General features: G+C 48.3%; 1 protein-coding gene across 2 annotated transcripts in view; it reads left to right on the top strand.

Annotated features, from left to right (window-relative positions):
• The window catches only part of FSAF1 (40S small subunit processome assembly factor 1), a 55,441-nt gene extending 39,462 nt beyond the window's left edge, over positions 1-15,979 (top strand). Inside the window, exon 7 of one of the 2 annotated variants that reach the window (XM_088457436.1) lies at positions 15,479-15,979. In XM_088457436.1, the coding sequence (XP_088313562.1) occupies positions 15,479-15,602 (124 nt within the window). In that variant the 3' untranslated portion in view covers positions 15,603-15,979. Of the gene's footprint in view, positions 1-15,475 lie in introns of both variants that reach the window. The other variant, XM_088457435.1, reaches the window with a different exon arrangement.
• Positions 15,980-16,896: the final 917 nt, after the last annotated feature.

Here is a 16,896-nt window from a genome sequence, read left to right as displayed (position 1 = left end):
ATCTGTTGATCAAGGCTCCGTCAGTAACCCTTTTGCAGCAACATTTCAGTTAACGTTGAACACACTCCAGAATTTTGGATGGATGGTGAACTTTCCCAAATCCAACCTGAAAACTTTGCAAAGAATGGTGTTTCTGAGTCTCGTTTTCGATACTGTGTCAGAGGGTTTTTCTCCCACAAGAAAAGGTTCAGGATATCCAGTCAGGAGTGAGAACCCTTTTGTTACTCTGGCAGGTCTCGATTCTCAGTGCTATGCAGCTGCTGGGAAAGATGGTGGCGTCCTTCGTAGCAGCCCCGTTCGCCAGATTTCATGCCAGATCGCTGCAAAACCATCTGCTCGTCGTTGTTTGACGAGTTTGTGGTGACATCTGCCTGTCCAGTCAAACATCTGTCTTCAGTCACTTCTTCGGTGGCTCTGCAGCCCAAATTTGACCAGAAGATCTCTGCTCTCAACCTGGAATCGGGTGATTGTCATCACAAATACCAGCCTAGCCGACTTGGGCGTGGTGGTGCAGAACAAACTTCTGCAAGGGCGATGGTCGACACAGGAGTCCAACATTCCAGGGATAGACAACTGGGAGGCAGGTGCACCCAGGGGAATGAGAATTACACCTTTTTATCTAGATGTTGGTCACCAGACATCAACCTCATGGCTTCACTTTGAAACAGGAAGCTTCCTTGATATGGGGCTCTGTCAGGGGACCTGAGGGCATCTCCGGTGGATGCCATGACAGCCCCTTGGACTTTCCACCTGGGGTACATTTTTACGCCCCTGGCCATGCTTCCTCGTGTAATTCAGCGGATCCATCGGAAAGCTCGGCTAGTCATTCTCATAGCACCTTACTTGCCGTGCCGTCATCCTCTATGTCCAGATCTTCTTCATCAAGGTCCGTGCCTGCAACCGATTTGCATTGGTTGGCTTTGACAGCTTGGTTCTTGAAACCAAAATCCTGAGAGCTAAAGGGTTTTCACATCCTGTGGTTAAAACAATCATCCAGGCCCGGAAACCAGTTATTTCCCAGATTTATCATCGATTGTGGAAGTTCTATATATCCTTGAGCGGCAGCCAGAACTTTTTTGTCTCACGCATTTTCTTTTCTCCAGGAAGGCTTGTCTAGGGGTTTTCGCCTATCTTCTCTTCTCTTATCTGCCCTATCTATCTTTTTGCAAAGGAAGTTGGGTAACATTCAGGAAGTCCAAACTTTCTTCCAGGGTTTTCTTTGTATTCAACCACCTTAGGTCCCACCGGTCCCTCCTTTGGGACTTAAATTTAGTGTTGGAAGCATTAGAGAGGGCTCCTTTTAAGCCACTTGAATCTGTGGAATTTTGTTACCTCACTTTAAAGGTTGTGTTTCTTTTGGCTATTTCCTCTTCCAGAAGAGTTTCAGAGCTGGCGGCAATCTCCTGTAAGCCTCCACTGCACATACTTCCTTCGGATAGGGTGCTTTTATGCACAAAACCATATTTTCTTCCGTAGGTAGTGTCAAAATTTAATGTGAACCAGGACATTGTCCTTTCAGCATTTAGTCAGGATTTGGCTTCCGAGGATGGTTCATCCTCTGCACTTTTGGATTTGGTGCGTGGGGTTAATAGCATGCCAGGGAAGTGCGCCTTCCATGTCTAACAGCTGGCGCCTCCCAGTAAAAGTATTTTTCTGTGTGGGGAGTCACATACGCTCCGTTTACACTCATCTTGTCTGGGAGTGAACGTGAATATCCTCTTCAGCTAAAATGTACCTAATGTAATGTACAGTTAGCGGAGAGTGATGGGAACGCTGAGGGATTATGTAGGGCATGTTATCTCATATCACGCCCGATTTCTGTCACTGCGCCTGTACAGGAACCGCCCTGGGTTTGTTTTGCTAAGGCACTTACAACCCTTGTGGGCCAGTTGGCGACGCTCCCTGCGTTTCCCCAGATGGGGTTCTCTCAACAGGCAGTAGTCTCATCACCCATGCAGGGGTTCCCCAGGCAGTTGATGGTACCTCAGGGTCTCACGATTTCGCTACCCCAGATCTCGCAGGAGCCTGTATGGTTGTGAGATTATTGACTTTTCAGACCAAGAGCCCCTTCGTGCTAAGAAGGCAAAGTCTAAAGTCTATATACCAGGCCTTATACGGGCAGTCTGTGCGGCCTTGGTTATTGAAGATGAGGATCCCCCCGTGGCCAAATCCAAATACGCCTTCTTTAAGAATGTTAAGGGAGATGCCACTGTATTTCTGCTATGTGGTCAGTTAGTGGATAATTTAGAGGAGGCGTGGAAAAATCCGGGTAAGCGGTTCCAGCCTCAAAAACGCTTGGCCTTTGCTCTACCCCTTTGCAGATAATTCTTTTTCCAAATGGGAACCCCCCCCCCCACAAGTGGATTCTCATGTCACACGCCTAGTGAGCAGTGCAACATTGCCCATGCCCGCCATGTCCTCCTTAAAAGATGCTACGTACAGATCGCAGGGTGGAAATATGCCTAAAATTCATTTATTCCCTTGCTGGAGGGGCTTCCAGGCCGGCAATGGTCGTGTGCTGGGTGGCCAGAGCCTCTTGGATATGTCTCTGGACACTGACTTTCGCTGAGCAGGTGGAGTTAGTGGGCAATCTCAAAGACTCAGCCACGTACATTAATGAGGCAGCCTTGGATATAGGTCTCCTCACATGCAGAATCTCCTCGGCAGCAGTAGCGGCTCGCCGCTCCCTGTGGTTGCGCTCTTGGAAAGCGGATGCAGATTCCAAGAAGGGATTGGAATGCTTGCCCTTTAATGGACACGTTCTGTTTGGTCCTGATCTAGACAAAATTGTGGCCACACTGGCAGCAGCTAAATCAGCGTGTTTGCCATCTGCTACAGTCCAATCAGGGTCTAGTACTTCGTCCTTTCGGCCCTATAGGGCCCAGGGTAAGGTACCGTCCTTTCCAAGGCTATCAGGAACCAGGAAATCTGCCAAGCCAAAGAAACAGGCTTGGAGTACTAGACTAGACGTCCGACTCCCATGTCGGACGATAAGCCTTCAGCCTGACGGGACGGGCCTCCCCTTGGGGGACCCCAGAGTGGGAGGCCGACTTCTTCAGTTCGCTCCAGGCTGGAGTTATAGTGCCTGTTCCATTACCCGAGAGGGGCAAGGGATACTATTCCAATATCTTTCTGATACAAAAGCCCAATGGGTCTTACCCGGCCCATCCTCAACCTCAAGTCCCTAAACAAATGCTTGAGGGTTCCTCTGTTCAGGATGCAGACCCTACGTTCCATTATATTGGCAATGGAGCCTGGAGATTTCATGGTGTCGTTGGACATTCAGGATGCCTACCTGTATGTCCCTATTATCTTAGCGCACCAGCAATTCCTCAGGTTTGCAATACTCGACCACCAGTTCCAGGCACTGCCCTTTGGTCTAGCTACAGTGCCTCAAGTGTTTACCAAAGTCATGGCAGCCCACCTGCAGATGTAGGGGATCCGCTTGTTGCCTTATCTGGGCGACCTTCTGTTCTTAGCCGGGTCTCCAGAGATACTTCAGCGCCATCTGCAACTGCCAATATCTGTTGCAGAATCACGGCTGGTTGATAAACTGGAAGAAATTCTCCCTGGTTCCCTCACAGAGGATGCTCCATCTCTGAGCCCTGTTGGACTACCAACAACAGAGGATCTTTGTGACAGAGGAAAAGATCTCTGCATTACAGGCAAAGGTACGCTGTTGCCTTCAGAGCCGCCGAGTGTCTATTCACGCAGCGATGAGGTTACTGGGCTCCATGGTGTCAATGTTTGACATGGTGGAATATGCCCAGTTTCACTCCAGACCTCTGCAGAAATTGATCCTCTCCAGATAGAATGGGTTGCCCCATCGGATAAAGACAGACCATGGTGCTTTCTCCGGAGGTACGTCGGTCTCTGGCCTGGTGGCCACAGACGGCTCACCTAAACAGGGGACGCCCCTTTTGGGTGGCGAATGGGTCCTTTTGACAATGGATGCCAGTCTCCACGGCTGGGGAGCAGTGACTGGTTACAGGGCAGGTGGACACTAGCAGAATCTGCTCTTCCAATAAGCATCTTGGAACTTCGGGCAGTATTCAAAGGTCTTCAGCAAGCAAGACACTTTCCCCACGGAAAGCCCGTGCAGGTGCAGTCGGACAACGCCACCACGGTGGCTTGCATCAACCACCAAGGAGGGACAAGAAGTCAGGCGACACTGACAGAAGTGTCCCGCATTCTGGCCTGGGCGGAGGGCAATCTCCCTGCCATCTCCTGGCAGTGTTCATACCAGGAGTCCTCAACTGGGAAGCAGACTTTCTCAGCCGTCAAGACGTGCATCCAGGAGAATGGTCTCTTCACCAGGAGGTGTTTCAACTTCTGGTGAACAAGTGGGGTCTTCCGGAGATAGACCTCATGGCCTCCAGACACAACAACAAGCTGCCTGTGTATGGGTCAAGAACAAGAGACACGAAGGCTCTTCTGGTAGACGCTCTGTCGGTCCGTTGGACCTTCCAGTTTGCGTACCTCTTCCCTCCGTTCTCCCTTCTTCCTCAAGTGGTTCGAAAATTCAAGCAAGAAGGGGGCACGCTTCTGTTGATAGCTCCTGCGTGGCCCAGACGTCACTGGTACTCAGATCTTTGGAGTCTCTCCATAGACTCTCCGATGCTGTTGCCTCAATGTCTGGACCTGTTGTCCCAAGATCCTTGCCATTACCCGGACCTGGGTCGTCTGTCTTTGACAGCGTGGCTGTTGAAACAGCCCTCTTAAGGTCCAGGAGTTTTTCTAGCTCTGTAGTTAACACCATGCTCAGAGCTCGAAAGCCTGCTTCTGCAAGAATTTACCACAGAGTGTTGAATTGTGTTGACCTAGAGGCTATGATCCTCAGGTGTTCAGGATATCCAGGGTTTTGGCTTTCCTACAGGCGGGCTTAGATCACGGTCTTTGTCTTGCTTCCCTGACGGTGCAGGTTTCTGCTCTGTCAGTGTGATTTCAGCGTAAGATTGCTACCCTTCCTGATGTCCGCACCTTTATGCAAGGTGTACTTCGTATTCAGCCTCCCTTTGTTCCACCAGTGGCTCCTTGGGATTTGGCTGTGGTCCGGAGGGCTCTCCAAGGACCGCCTTTTGAACCATTGGGCTCAGTAGATTTGAAATGGCTTACAGCTAAGATTGTGTTTCTTCTGGTCATTGCTTCGGCCAGAAGGGTGTCAGATTTGGGGGCTCTCTCATGTCGACCTCCCTTTCTGATATTACATAGGGATAGGGCAGTGCTTGGCACTCGCCCTGGTTTCCTACCTAAGGTGGTATCAAGTTTCCACATTAATGAGGAAATTATAGTACCGGCCTTTAATTCCCCAGACCTCTCGGCTGGTGAGGCCTCCTTGGATGTGGTAGGTGCTCTAAGGATTCATGTTGACCGTACCAATTCATTTAGGGAGTCGGACTCCTTGTTTGTCCTCTATGGCTTCCATAAGAAGGGTTGGCCTGCCACTAAGCAAACTTTGACAGGATGGATTTGCATGGCGATTTCTGAGGCTTACATTCATGAAGGCCTTCCTGTACCATCCTCTGTTAAAGGTTATTCCACTAGGTCTGTGGGTCCTTCATGGGCAGCTCGCCGTGGTGCCTCTGCTGTTCAGCTTTGCAAGGCAGCCAAGTTGTCCTCTTTTGTGAGGTATTATGCATTTGATACCTCTCAGGATGCTTCCTTCGGGTGGCGGATTCTCCTTTCAGCACAGGAGCGTATCCACCCTTAAAGGATACTGCTTTGGGACAACCCCAAGGTATCCTGTGGATACCCTATGGACCCTGAAGTAGAAAATATGAGAGATGGTTAAAACTTACCCTTGTTATCTCTATTTCTACGAAGTCCATAGGGTATAGAAGAGGTTCCACAGTGCATCCTGGGAGGCTGAAAACTTAACTCTGTGGTGCCCGATGTCTGCTGCCATAACCTATACCCCAAGGTATCCTTTGGAACCCTATGGACTTCGCAGAGATAGTGATAACAAGGGTAAGTTCTTACCATATCTCGTATTTTGTGCTCCGGGTCCTGCCCTCATATTGGATGTGTTATGTGCCTTGTTTTCTGTCTCCCCTTCTCCCCTCTGTTTTTCGGTCTTTGCCAGATGAAAAATTACTGCAGTGGGTGGGGTATGGAGGAGGAGGAGGAGGCTGAGCTGCCTTGAAAGTTAACTCTAGTGCCCAGACTCCTCCATCACCAGCTATACTTCATGATTTCCTGTGTCCCCTGTGGCTTCAGAAAAACTGAGAATTATTTAAAAAAACAAGATTTTGGTTCTTACCTAATCTATCATTGTCACTGCAGAAGAGTTCAATGTCGATCCGATTGCAATGGGGTCCTTCTTTAGCTCATTCCACAGGTTTTCAAAGGGATTGAGATCTGGGCTCTGGCTGGACCATTCCAAGGTCAGTTTTCAAAGCTGATAATTCCCGACTCTTTTGAGGACTTGATCTAAAAAGACGAGGCTTGTTTTGTAGGTATCACTATTGCCCTTTTTAAATTCAGCCCTCAGTCTGCAGCTTTGAAAAACTGATCTTTAGTAAATATAGCCCCTTACTTTTTTCTTCAGGGTCCATAGGGCTCCACAGGGGAGACAATGGGGTGTAGGTGAGAGCTGAGAACCGGACACCAACAGCAAAGCTTTTCAATCCCAGGATGCTTCGGTCTTTCCCTCTATACAACCGCCCACACCCTGAGGGCAACTCAGTTTCGTTGGTGTCCGCCAGGGGCTGGATCACCATTTTTAACAGTGTGGCTGCTTTACGCAACCCATGCTTATTTATGATTCATTTCTTATTTCTAGTATTTTTTACTACTCAGTAGTAGCACGAGACAGTCCCTTGGATGTCTGCACTGCTGCTCCATCACCCCTCAGCTGTGCCGGACACCAGCCCTTGGCTAGGTACTCCCGACAGGGCTCTGAGGGGGACTAGCTAGCAGGCTCCCTGAACCCCTGACTGCAGCCGGAATCCAGGGGACAGGTAAGGTGGATCCATGCTTGCGGGGACTCGCTTCTTTGTGCAGCCTTGCCTCCGGTCTCAGGAAACAGACCGGAGGCGCTGATGTGCACACTGGTTCGCCCATGACTCCACTAGACCACCGGGGCATATAGAATACTGGCGCAAAGACACATTCTACAGGCCAGGGGACCCAGTGGTTAACATCCGCAAGGGGAATAAGGCACTCTCTCCAGCCCCTCCCCCAGCTCGGCGCTATTCCACTGCGATCTTGCTGTGCCCTGAGCTGCTCCTCCTTCACCCTTCGCTCCCTCAGAGACGCGCGGCAGCCATTTTCGGCAAGCAGAGCTCCAGGAATGCTGGGTCCAGTCTCCCTGTATACCTCTCCTAAGGGCCGGGTTATACAGCGCTATATCCTACCAGCCACTGCAGTCTGTGTAGTTGATTTAGTGCCCATTGCAGATACATAGTACTTTCCTGCGTTTGTATGTGACTTGTGCTAGCGCTGATCTTTACTTTCTGTACTGTCAAACTTATACATTTCCCTTTATTTTACTATAACCCTGGCATACTAAGGTATAGGGGTTCATTGTCCCTCACATCTCCCACAGATTTGGGAGGGCTATCACACACTATATAATGCAGTTGCTCACTAGACTGTGCCATATTTCACATACATCTGGGTTGCTCACTGCACTGTGTCAGATTGTATATTTTATTATCCCTGTGTCTATGGTTAGCAGAGGAAAGAATAGCAACCAGGCTGATGCTGCTGCTCCTACTCTGGTGTCTTGTAAGTCCTGCTCAGTGGGCTTAGCTCCAGAGGACCTCAGTCAGGATGGTCTTTGTACAAATTGCTATACCGCCCCGGGCCCCTCAGCCCCAATGTCTTCTCCTCAGGACCCACCCTGGGCTATCTTTTCACAGGTGCTGGCAAAAATTGCAGACCACCTAGTGGTCCCTGTGGTAACTTCCTCTATGGGAAGGCCACAACCGGTGATCCCTGCACATCTTTTGCCTCCCCCATGGGTAGACATACTTTCTACATCAGTACAGAGTTTGGCCAATACATCTACAGTTTTTCAGCAAAAGTAAACCTAAGCGTGCTGTTATCTTCCCAGTCCACCCAGCTAACAGTCTGATGTATCCTCTGGGGAGGCAGAAAACTCATACCTCTCACTCTGACTCCTTATTAGGAAACTAAGAGCCACCCTCTAAATTAAATATACCAGCACTGGTGAGAGCTGTAAAGTCTATTCTACAAATAGTAGAGGCGGAACCCGCTCCTAAGACGAAGCAGCCACTCTTTAACGACAAAAGGTAGTTTTACCAGAGTGTCCTCACTCTGACCAGCTATCTGATCACTTGAGTGAAGCTTGAAATATGCCTAGTGAAAAGGTTTCAGGTACCAAAACATTTAAGTTCCTTTTACCCTCTCCCCGCTGCTGATTGCACTAAATGGTAAGTTCCCCCAGCAGTGGATTCTCATGTAACTCGTCTGGTCAAGAATGCTACCTTACCAATACATACTGCAACCTCCTCGAAGGAAACTACAGAAGAATAGATGTTTGTCATAATAGTCATAATAGATGTTTGTCATAAATCTATATACTCTCTTACAGGAGCTATTACTGCTAGGGCTATGGCCTGGGTGGACATTTCCCCCTGATTTTTCGAGGTATCAGCTGTCCTACATATCTCACGTTAGACATGCAGCCTCCCATTTAGGTGAAGCATTTATGGATACGGCTCTCCTAACTTCCAAGGCATCTGCCACTTCTGTAGTGACCCACCGCATTGTTTGACTTCCGACTCTAAAAGGGCTCTGGAGTCTCTGCCTTATTGTAGGGATATCCTGTTTGGAACAGAATTGGAAAAAATTGTGACTACCTTGGTGGCTTCCAAGACTGTGGACCTTATTCAGAGGCGGCCGTACAGTCTACAACCGCACGGCCGCCTCGATGTTTGGCCAGTGCGCATGCGCACGAGGGAGCCGGCTCCCTCGTGCGCATGCGTGAGACCCGCTACGACCGACAGCGCCGGTCGTAGCGGGTCTCTTTCCAAAGGGGGCAAGCTGTCGATGTTGATTGACAGCTCGCCCCGTTTGGAAGGCGGGCCGGGGGGGTGGCAGCCCAAATGGAGGCGTTCCCATGGGAATGCCTACCGTTTGGGGGAGGCCTCACTGACATCACTAGTAATGTCAGTGGAGAGCTTCCGGCTCTGACAGAGCCAGAAGCTCTCCGGGGCTTGCGACAAGTGAGACCCTACCCTAGGGTCTCGTCGTAAGCCCCGATGGTCGCGATGGTCTCTGACCATCGCGACCATCACCCGAGCGGTCGTTAGAGCTGTGGGTGTAAACCCACAGCCTAACGAACGAAACAGAGGTGGGCGGTCAGGATGCAAGCGGCCGCCCAGTTTCTGAGCGACCGCTTGCATCCTCCGACCGCCTCTGAATGAGGGCCTGTGTTACTGCCCTCTGCATATACTGCAAAGCCTTAGATGGGGGCGGGGCTTAGCGATGGTTGGTTGGCACATGTCACGGTATTTTTTGCGAAAATACCGTGATAAGTGTGTGGGGGGGATTCACAAGGACAGAGCTTTATCGCAAGCGGATTTGTAGTAATTCCCGTCTGGTATTGCCTGAATTCGCAATGCAAATTCAGTCGGTAATATCACACTACAATCCGCATTACAAATGCGGATTGTGGTAAGTAGAGCCCTAAGGGAGAGCAGCCCAAGATCAGAAAAAAGGTGTACCCACTCCTAAATACACAAATCAATATAAAAGTATGGATCTAAGGACCTGATTCAGAGCCGGATGCTCTGACAAGAGCGCTCGCTCTGAATCAGGGCCCTCCTACCTAAAATTGGAGCGGCCTCCTGGCCACTCGCATAGCTGTGGGTAACCACCCACAGCTTATGCGAGCGGCCAAAAAGATGGTCGCGATGGTCAAGACCATCGCGACCATCGGGCTTGCGACGAGACCCTGCTGTAGGGTTTCGCTGCTGCAAGCCCAGGAGTGCTTTTGGCTCTATCAGAGCCAGAGCCAAAAGCACTCCCACTGACATCACTAGTGATGTCAGTGGGGCCGGCCCCAGACGGTAGGCCTCCGTCTGGGCATCAACGCCCCTGGCACGCCCACCAAAGGGGGCGTGCTGTCACTCACCATCGACAGCACGCCCCCTTTGGTGCGAGACCCATAGCGACTGCTTGGCCGTCGCTATGCGGGTCTCGCGCATGCGCACGACGGAGCTCCCTCCGTCATGAGCATGCGCACTAGGGCACCATCGAGCGCTCGCAAGCGGGTCTGAATCAGACCCTAATTTCAAGCGCTACCCTTAGTTGAAATATTCGAGTATCTCCTTACTGTGACGATATTGCACCATAAACACATGTCATCGGTCAATGTTAATATGCATAAATTTAATATATATCAACAGACTGAAAAATACAAGGTTTAAAAGATGAGTTGTTATCCACGATTATAGATATTCGAATAGCAGCAAATGGTCTCTCAATTAATAATTGTATAAAAACATAAATATTCAAATAGTAGCAGAATATCTCTGGATGAACGAATATGATAAAAATGTAGATGTGCTTTACCAGATCCAGGAGGCAAATGTGCAAGGTAAGTATGGTTGAATCCGGAATCCTTCTCTACCTCCCTGCCACGCCCCTCTGTCCTGGGTACAGCAGTCTGCCGCCTCCTCTCCTGCCAACGCACTTTGGGGCCACCTGTCCCTTTATCAAGGCATGGAGACTCTGTGTTCAATCCCTTCCTTAAAGTACCTAGCGCTGGTGATGTCACTTCCTGTTTCCGATTACTCGAAAACCGGAAGTCACGATGTGCACTTTGTTAATCCATTAGTTCGCAGTCCCTCCTGGGCTATCTCCTCTACTGTCCCCATCCTTAAACCAGAGGCCCTGGGGCTTGAATCAGCAGCTGTTGCTTCCAGTCACGAAAACCGGAAATGTCAGACTCCCAGACCGGAAGTCACGTCATCGAGTGGTCTAAGTCTATGAAACTATTGAGCTCATTCAGACCCAGTCGCTAAGCTGTGCTCTCTCACAGCTAAAAGGGGTCTGGTATGCAAATTATGCGATCGCACTGCCTGTTATAAGGACGCCCGCTATGTTTTAGAGAGCGATGACAGAGCGAACGCACGCCGGTATGAAGACAACCACTTTTTTCTCACTGAACACACATCATCTCCAGGAAGTATATGATTAATCGGCACCATCGAGAGCCATCGGAGCTGCACGCAGTGCTTGAGGTAGACCTTACCCCGCCGCAAGTACTGCGATCATTGCAAGCTGAAATACAACCAAGTGACGTGTACAATGACGCTACTTTGCTAGCTATGCACACCCATAAGACGCGTTTTTGATGGCCAGACACGCTTGCGTTCGCATCACCACTCCTCCGTTCACAAGCACCTTCCCCTGTTACCACCCACAAACAGCGCTATCTGTCACTCAAAGTAATGGCCAGTCTGTATGCTACGAGCGCTCGATTCCCGATCGCAGTAACTGGTTCGCACACGCGCATTGCGATGCATACGCAGTTAGCGACTATCGGCCAGCTACGAGCGTCCGCATCATAGCGAACGGGTCTGAATCGGGCCCAATGCCCGATACTTCTAGTTCCTTGTCATTCTGAGTTGTCTTTACTATCATTGATGGCTCATGGATGATGGGTTTCCCTCTATAAAAACATAAAACCAAAAAAAGGGGAGGACACCACCATTGTGTAGTATTGTTAATTTAAAATAGAAGGATGACCACATGTAAAAATGGGTAAAAAAAAATATCATATAAAAGAACACCTTAAAAGGATCACCATTTAAGATAAGATTAGAATATTTATAAAAAACATAAAAATTCTAATTAGAATATGAAGTATAAAAATATATATCACAAAAAAACATTTTAATTCGAAGTCCTGATTAAGACTGGATGGTGCTAGAGTATTCAATTTTTAAAATTAATTTAATTTCTTCCATTGACCGTCTTTATTCCACGTTCCTATTTCTCCAGTTGGACTTGATATATTTCATTCCGACAAATTGTTTATATGTTTTATATGTTTCGTGGAACAATTATGTGCAACCCTAAAATGTTCAGACAAATTATGTTTGTAATCCTCTCTTCACATTTCTGAGATGCTCCGCAATGCGGGTGTTTAAAGATCTTGTGGTTCTACCTATGTAGTGAAGTCCGCAATCACATTCTACCAGGTAGATCACATTGGTGGTGTGGCAAATTATAAAATCCTTAATTTTAAAGATTTCCTCTTTAATTTTCATTTCAGTGTACTTGGAAGGGAGTATTTACAATCTGCCTACATCCAAGGCACATTCCACATCTATGGAATCCCTCCATACGAATGGGATTCTTAATAGATAGCGGGAGTGCGCTTTCCCAAGAAATTCTTCACCGCCATCTGCAGGTAACCATTGCCTTTCTACAAACACACGGTTGGCTGATCAACTGGAAATAGTCTTCCCTGAAACCTTCTCAAAGAATGGTACATTTGGGAACCATCCTGGACTCTCAGGGTCAGAGAATCTTCCTAACAGCAGACAAGATGTCAATACTACAGCAATGAGTGCGCACAGACTGCTCCGCATTCGCCAATTGTCAATTCACTCTGCAATGCAGACCTTGGGAGCTTGCATCACTGGTCGTTTTGCAACATTTTCATGGCCGATTTGTGAACGGATAATGAACGATATATCGTTATCGTTCAATAGCTCATTTTAATTTGGGTAGTGGATACCCACCCACCTTAACTGCTAAGGGATTTTACAGCTGTGGTCCAGACCATGCTTAGAGTACGTACACCAGCCTCAGACAGAATTTACCATCGAAAATGGCATACATATTTCAAATGGTGTGCTCCTAGAAACGATGACCCTCAAGTTTTTAAGGTTTCTAGAATACTTGCCTTTCTGCAGGCTGGATTGGATCTAGGCCTCCGCCTAGCATCTCTGAAAGTACACGTCTCTGCTTTGTCAATCTGGTTCCAGCACAAAATTGCTCTACTACCGGATGTTCACACCTTCCTGCACGGTGTTCTACGTATACAACCTCCCTTTGTCCCTTTTGTGGCTCCATGGGATTTGTCAGTGGTTCTCCACGCACTTCAGGAACCTCCATTCAAACCCCATGAATCAGTGGATGTCAAGTGGCTCACTGCGAAGCCTGTTTCTTCTAGCTATAGCATCTGCCCGTAGGGTATCGGATTTAGGGGCACTTTCATGTTGCTCCCCCTTTTTAATCTTTCATCAGGACAGGGCTGTTCTTAGAACACGACCGGGCTTCCAACCCAAGGTGGTTTCTCTTTTCCACTTTAAGGAGGAAATTGTGGTTCCGGCCTATCAATCATCAATCACCAGACCTCTCAGCAGGTGAGGCCTCCTTGGATGTCATCCGTGCTCTGAAGATCTACTGGACCGTACTACTTCCATCAGGAAATCTAGCTCTCGCTTTGTCCTATATGGATTCCACAAGAAGGGATGGCCAGCTAACAAACACTCTGGCCAGATGGATTTGCATGACTATCTCACAAGCTTACATACACATTGGCCTTCCTGTGCCGGCTACATTATCTGCTCATTCTACTCGCTCTGTGGGTCCCTCGTGGGCAGCCCGGTGTGGCGCTTCTGCTGAACAGCTATGCAAGGCGACCACGTGGTCTTCTGTCCACACCTTTTTTTTTTTTTTTAGGTTTTATGCCTTTGATACATTTGCTTGTCAGGATGCTTCCTTCAGGCGTAGGGTTCTCCTCTCAGCTCAGGAGCGTTCCCGCTCTTGAACAACTGTTTTGGGACATCCCCGTTGTCTCCCCTGTGGAGCCCTATGGACCCTGAAGAAGAAAAGGAGTTATGGTCAAACTTACCCTTGTTAACTTTCTTCAAAGTCCATAGGGTACACACGCACCTGGCTGCTATGGGTTTCTTCTCTTGGTCACTTGTTTCCTTCTCCGTGTGAGTGTGATTCTTCAGTGTACCAGTCTTCCTTCTCTTCTATCCTGCTCCTGCCTTAGGTTTGTTAACAAAACTGAGTTGCCCTCAGGCTGTGGGTGGGGTATGGGGGGAAGGACCAGAGCATCCTGGGATTGAAAAGCTTTGCTGTTGGTGTCTGATCCTCCAGGTCCCACCTACACCCCATTGTCTCCCCTGTGGACCCTATGGACTTCGAAGAAAGAGTTAACAAGGGTAAGTTTTTTTTTTTTTTGTTTGTTTTTTTACCATAACCTATTTCTTGGTTGAGTTAAATATGTTTTTATCCTGTTGCAAAGTGAAATTCATCTTCAACTTTCTGACAGAAGCCAACAGGTTTCATGCCAAAATGTCTTCATATATGGAGCTGCTCATTATGTCCTTTAATCTGACTATAGCCTCTAGCCCAGCTGAGGAAAAACCGCCTCAAATTATCATTCTGCCACCGCCATGCATCACAGTAGGTAGGGTGTTCTTTAGGTGATGAGCTGTGGGCTACACATATTTTAGAATTAAGACCAAACCATTAAAGATCTTAACCCGCATCATTGAATGTTTTTTATTTTATGTTCTCTTTCGTTCATGGGCTTGTATGTACTTGTTCGAGGTGGCTTTTGTCTTTTCACTTTACCACATAGTCCAGATGTGCAGAATCCTGGAGTTTGTTGTTACAGTACATGTGGGAGTGACCAAATCTTGGCAGAATTTCCTGCAGCTCCTTTTATGCTGCCATAGACCTCTTGAGAAAAAGGGCAGACTAGATGGACCAAGTGGGTCTTCTCTGCCGTCAAATTCTATATTTGTAGGAGATTTCTTTATGTCCTGTCATAAGCTCTGGATGGACGTCCTGAGCTTGGCAATGTCCTGTTGTGCCACATTGATATCCTTCACAGTGTGTACTGCCTTTGAAATTCTTTTAGACCCTTCTCCATTTAACAATGAGATCCCTTAGAGCAGGAGCAGACTACCTGCGGCATTCCAGCTGCTGTAGCATTATACATGTCCTAACAGCAAAACTGTGGCAGGGAATGCTAGGACGTGTAGTTCCACAGTGGAATGCCACAGGTTGCCAACACTGGCCTCAGATGTTTTGGAAGCTACCTGGCTATCCCAGTAGGATGCAACCAAGAAAACAGCAAGGAAATCCTCCAAGAACAGCTAATCTTTATATTTGGGGTTAATTACAATAATTATCATTGCTGGCAGGTATATGTTAATTGCCTTTTGAACATGATTTTTGAATTTGGTTAACTGTGAACACAACTACAACCCCATTGTGAAAGGGTCTGGATATTTATGCTACCAGGGTATTCTAGGTTTTGTATTTCACTGCTATTTCATAAAAATTGTCGTCTTTCACTTGTGGTGGTTACAAAGTCACCATAAGAATGTACAACTTGTCATAGTCACTGTGACTTCACCTTTGCCACTACTGTAATTGTGTCTTGTCGTATTCCTTACATTCTGCAATGTAACAATCTACATTGCCGTGTTTGCTGACAAATGGAAAATACAACTTTATTTCCTTTCAGAAGCACAAGAAAACTGAAAGGATCAGCGGTGGTGCCATCCGGGCAGGTTGGAAGGTTCAGAAATGGGGCGTTAATTCTCAGTGGCAAAGACATTCAGAAGATAAAACAGTCCAGAGTTATTAAATAAGAATTACTGCAACATCCATGGTAACTGAAAGCCAAAGCTTGTGCACATAGTTCTAACCATGGTTCAGGAGTATCTTACTCAATGCCGCAGCAAGGTGAAGAGGACCTGTAATGCTTCTGTTTCAAGAAATTCTGTGCTTCCACTACTCAGTGCATATGACCTATCAGCATGCCACATTTTAAGGATTACATTTTTTCAACATTCTGAAATCAATTTGGTGAAATTGGTGCCCGCCAGGCGAATCCACCGAAGCCCAGGCGAGTTGGCCCCTGCCAGGCGAAGATATCTAAGTCCTGGGGTGGTGGCGGCCATGCAAAAGAGCTTAAAGGCTGCCGTCCCCCAATATTACAATATTAAAGTGTGTTGTTTTATTTTAATATTTTTGATTTTTTTTACAGGTGGCAGTGGGCCCTAATACCCAGCATGCTGGCACTTGTGGTTTTCCAAGTACCAGCATGCAGGGAGACGTGCTGGGACCTATAGTTCACCTGCAAAAGAAAATATTCTTTAAAATGCACCAGACAACACAATCAACCCAGCACCCGCCACCCAGGGGTGCTGGGCATAGCCCCGGACTATCAACCTGGGCCTGGGGTTCCCTGAGGAGGGGGACCCCTTTATTAGGGGGGGGGGGTGGGTCTCCAGCTCCTCGGGGATCCCCGACCTGGACTGACTAGCGGTCAGGGTTGATACTGTGGCTGGGGGGCCCAGTGAAAGGTCTCCCCTGGCTGTGGCATCAGCCCCCCGTTAGAAATAGTCCACTGCTGGTCCTGGAGAATACCGAGGGACCCTACTCATTTTTCCCCCCTGTATTTCCAGGACCGGATCAGATCCCCTACGTCAATTGTCCCCCGTATTTTGGCAACCAGGGCTGGTTCTGCCTAAATATGGGGGAACCCTATGTCATTTGTTCCCTGCATTTAAGCACAACCATGACTGGCTGCCTGTGTTTTAAAAAAATGGCGTGGCCCCACCCCCAAGAAAACAACCAGCCCCGGGCTTTAGAGCCCCAGTATTGGTTGTGCTAAATACAGGGGACAAACGACGTAGGGGTCCCCTGTATTAAGCACAACCAGCAGCAGGCTTTTGAGAACCTGTCCTGGTTGCCAAAATACGGGTGACAAATGACGTAGGGGTCCCCCGTATTTAGCGCAACTAGCACAGGGCTCTGAGCCGGTCCTGGTTCTGGAAATACAGGGGGAAAAATGCATAGGGCTCCCCCTGTATTTCCCAGAACCAGCACCGGACTCGTCTAGCGGGGGGGTGATACCACAGCCAGGGGAGCCCTTTCACC

This window comes from Taudactylus pleione, unplaced genomic scaffold (genome assembly GCF_031769625.1).
Source record: "Taudactylus pleione unplaced genomic scaffold, aTauple2 ptg000760l, whole genome shotgun sequence".
NCBI lineage: Eukaryota > Metazoa > Chordata > Amphibia > Anura > Myobatrachidae > Taudactylus > Taudactylus pleione.
This window is presented reverse-complemented; position numbering and strand designations above follow the sequence as displayed.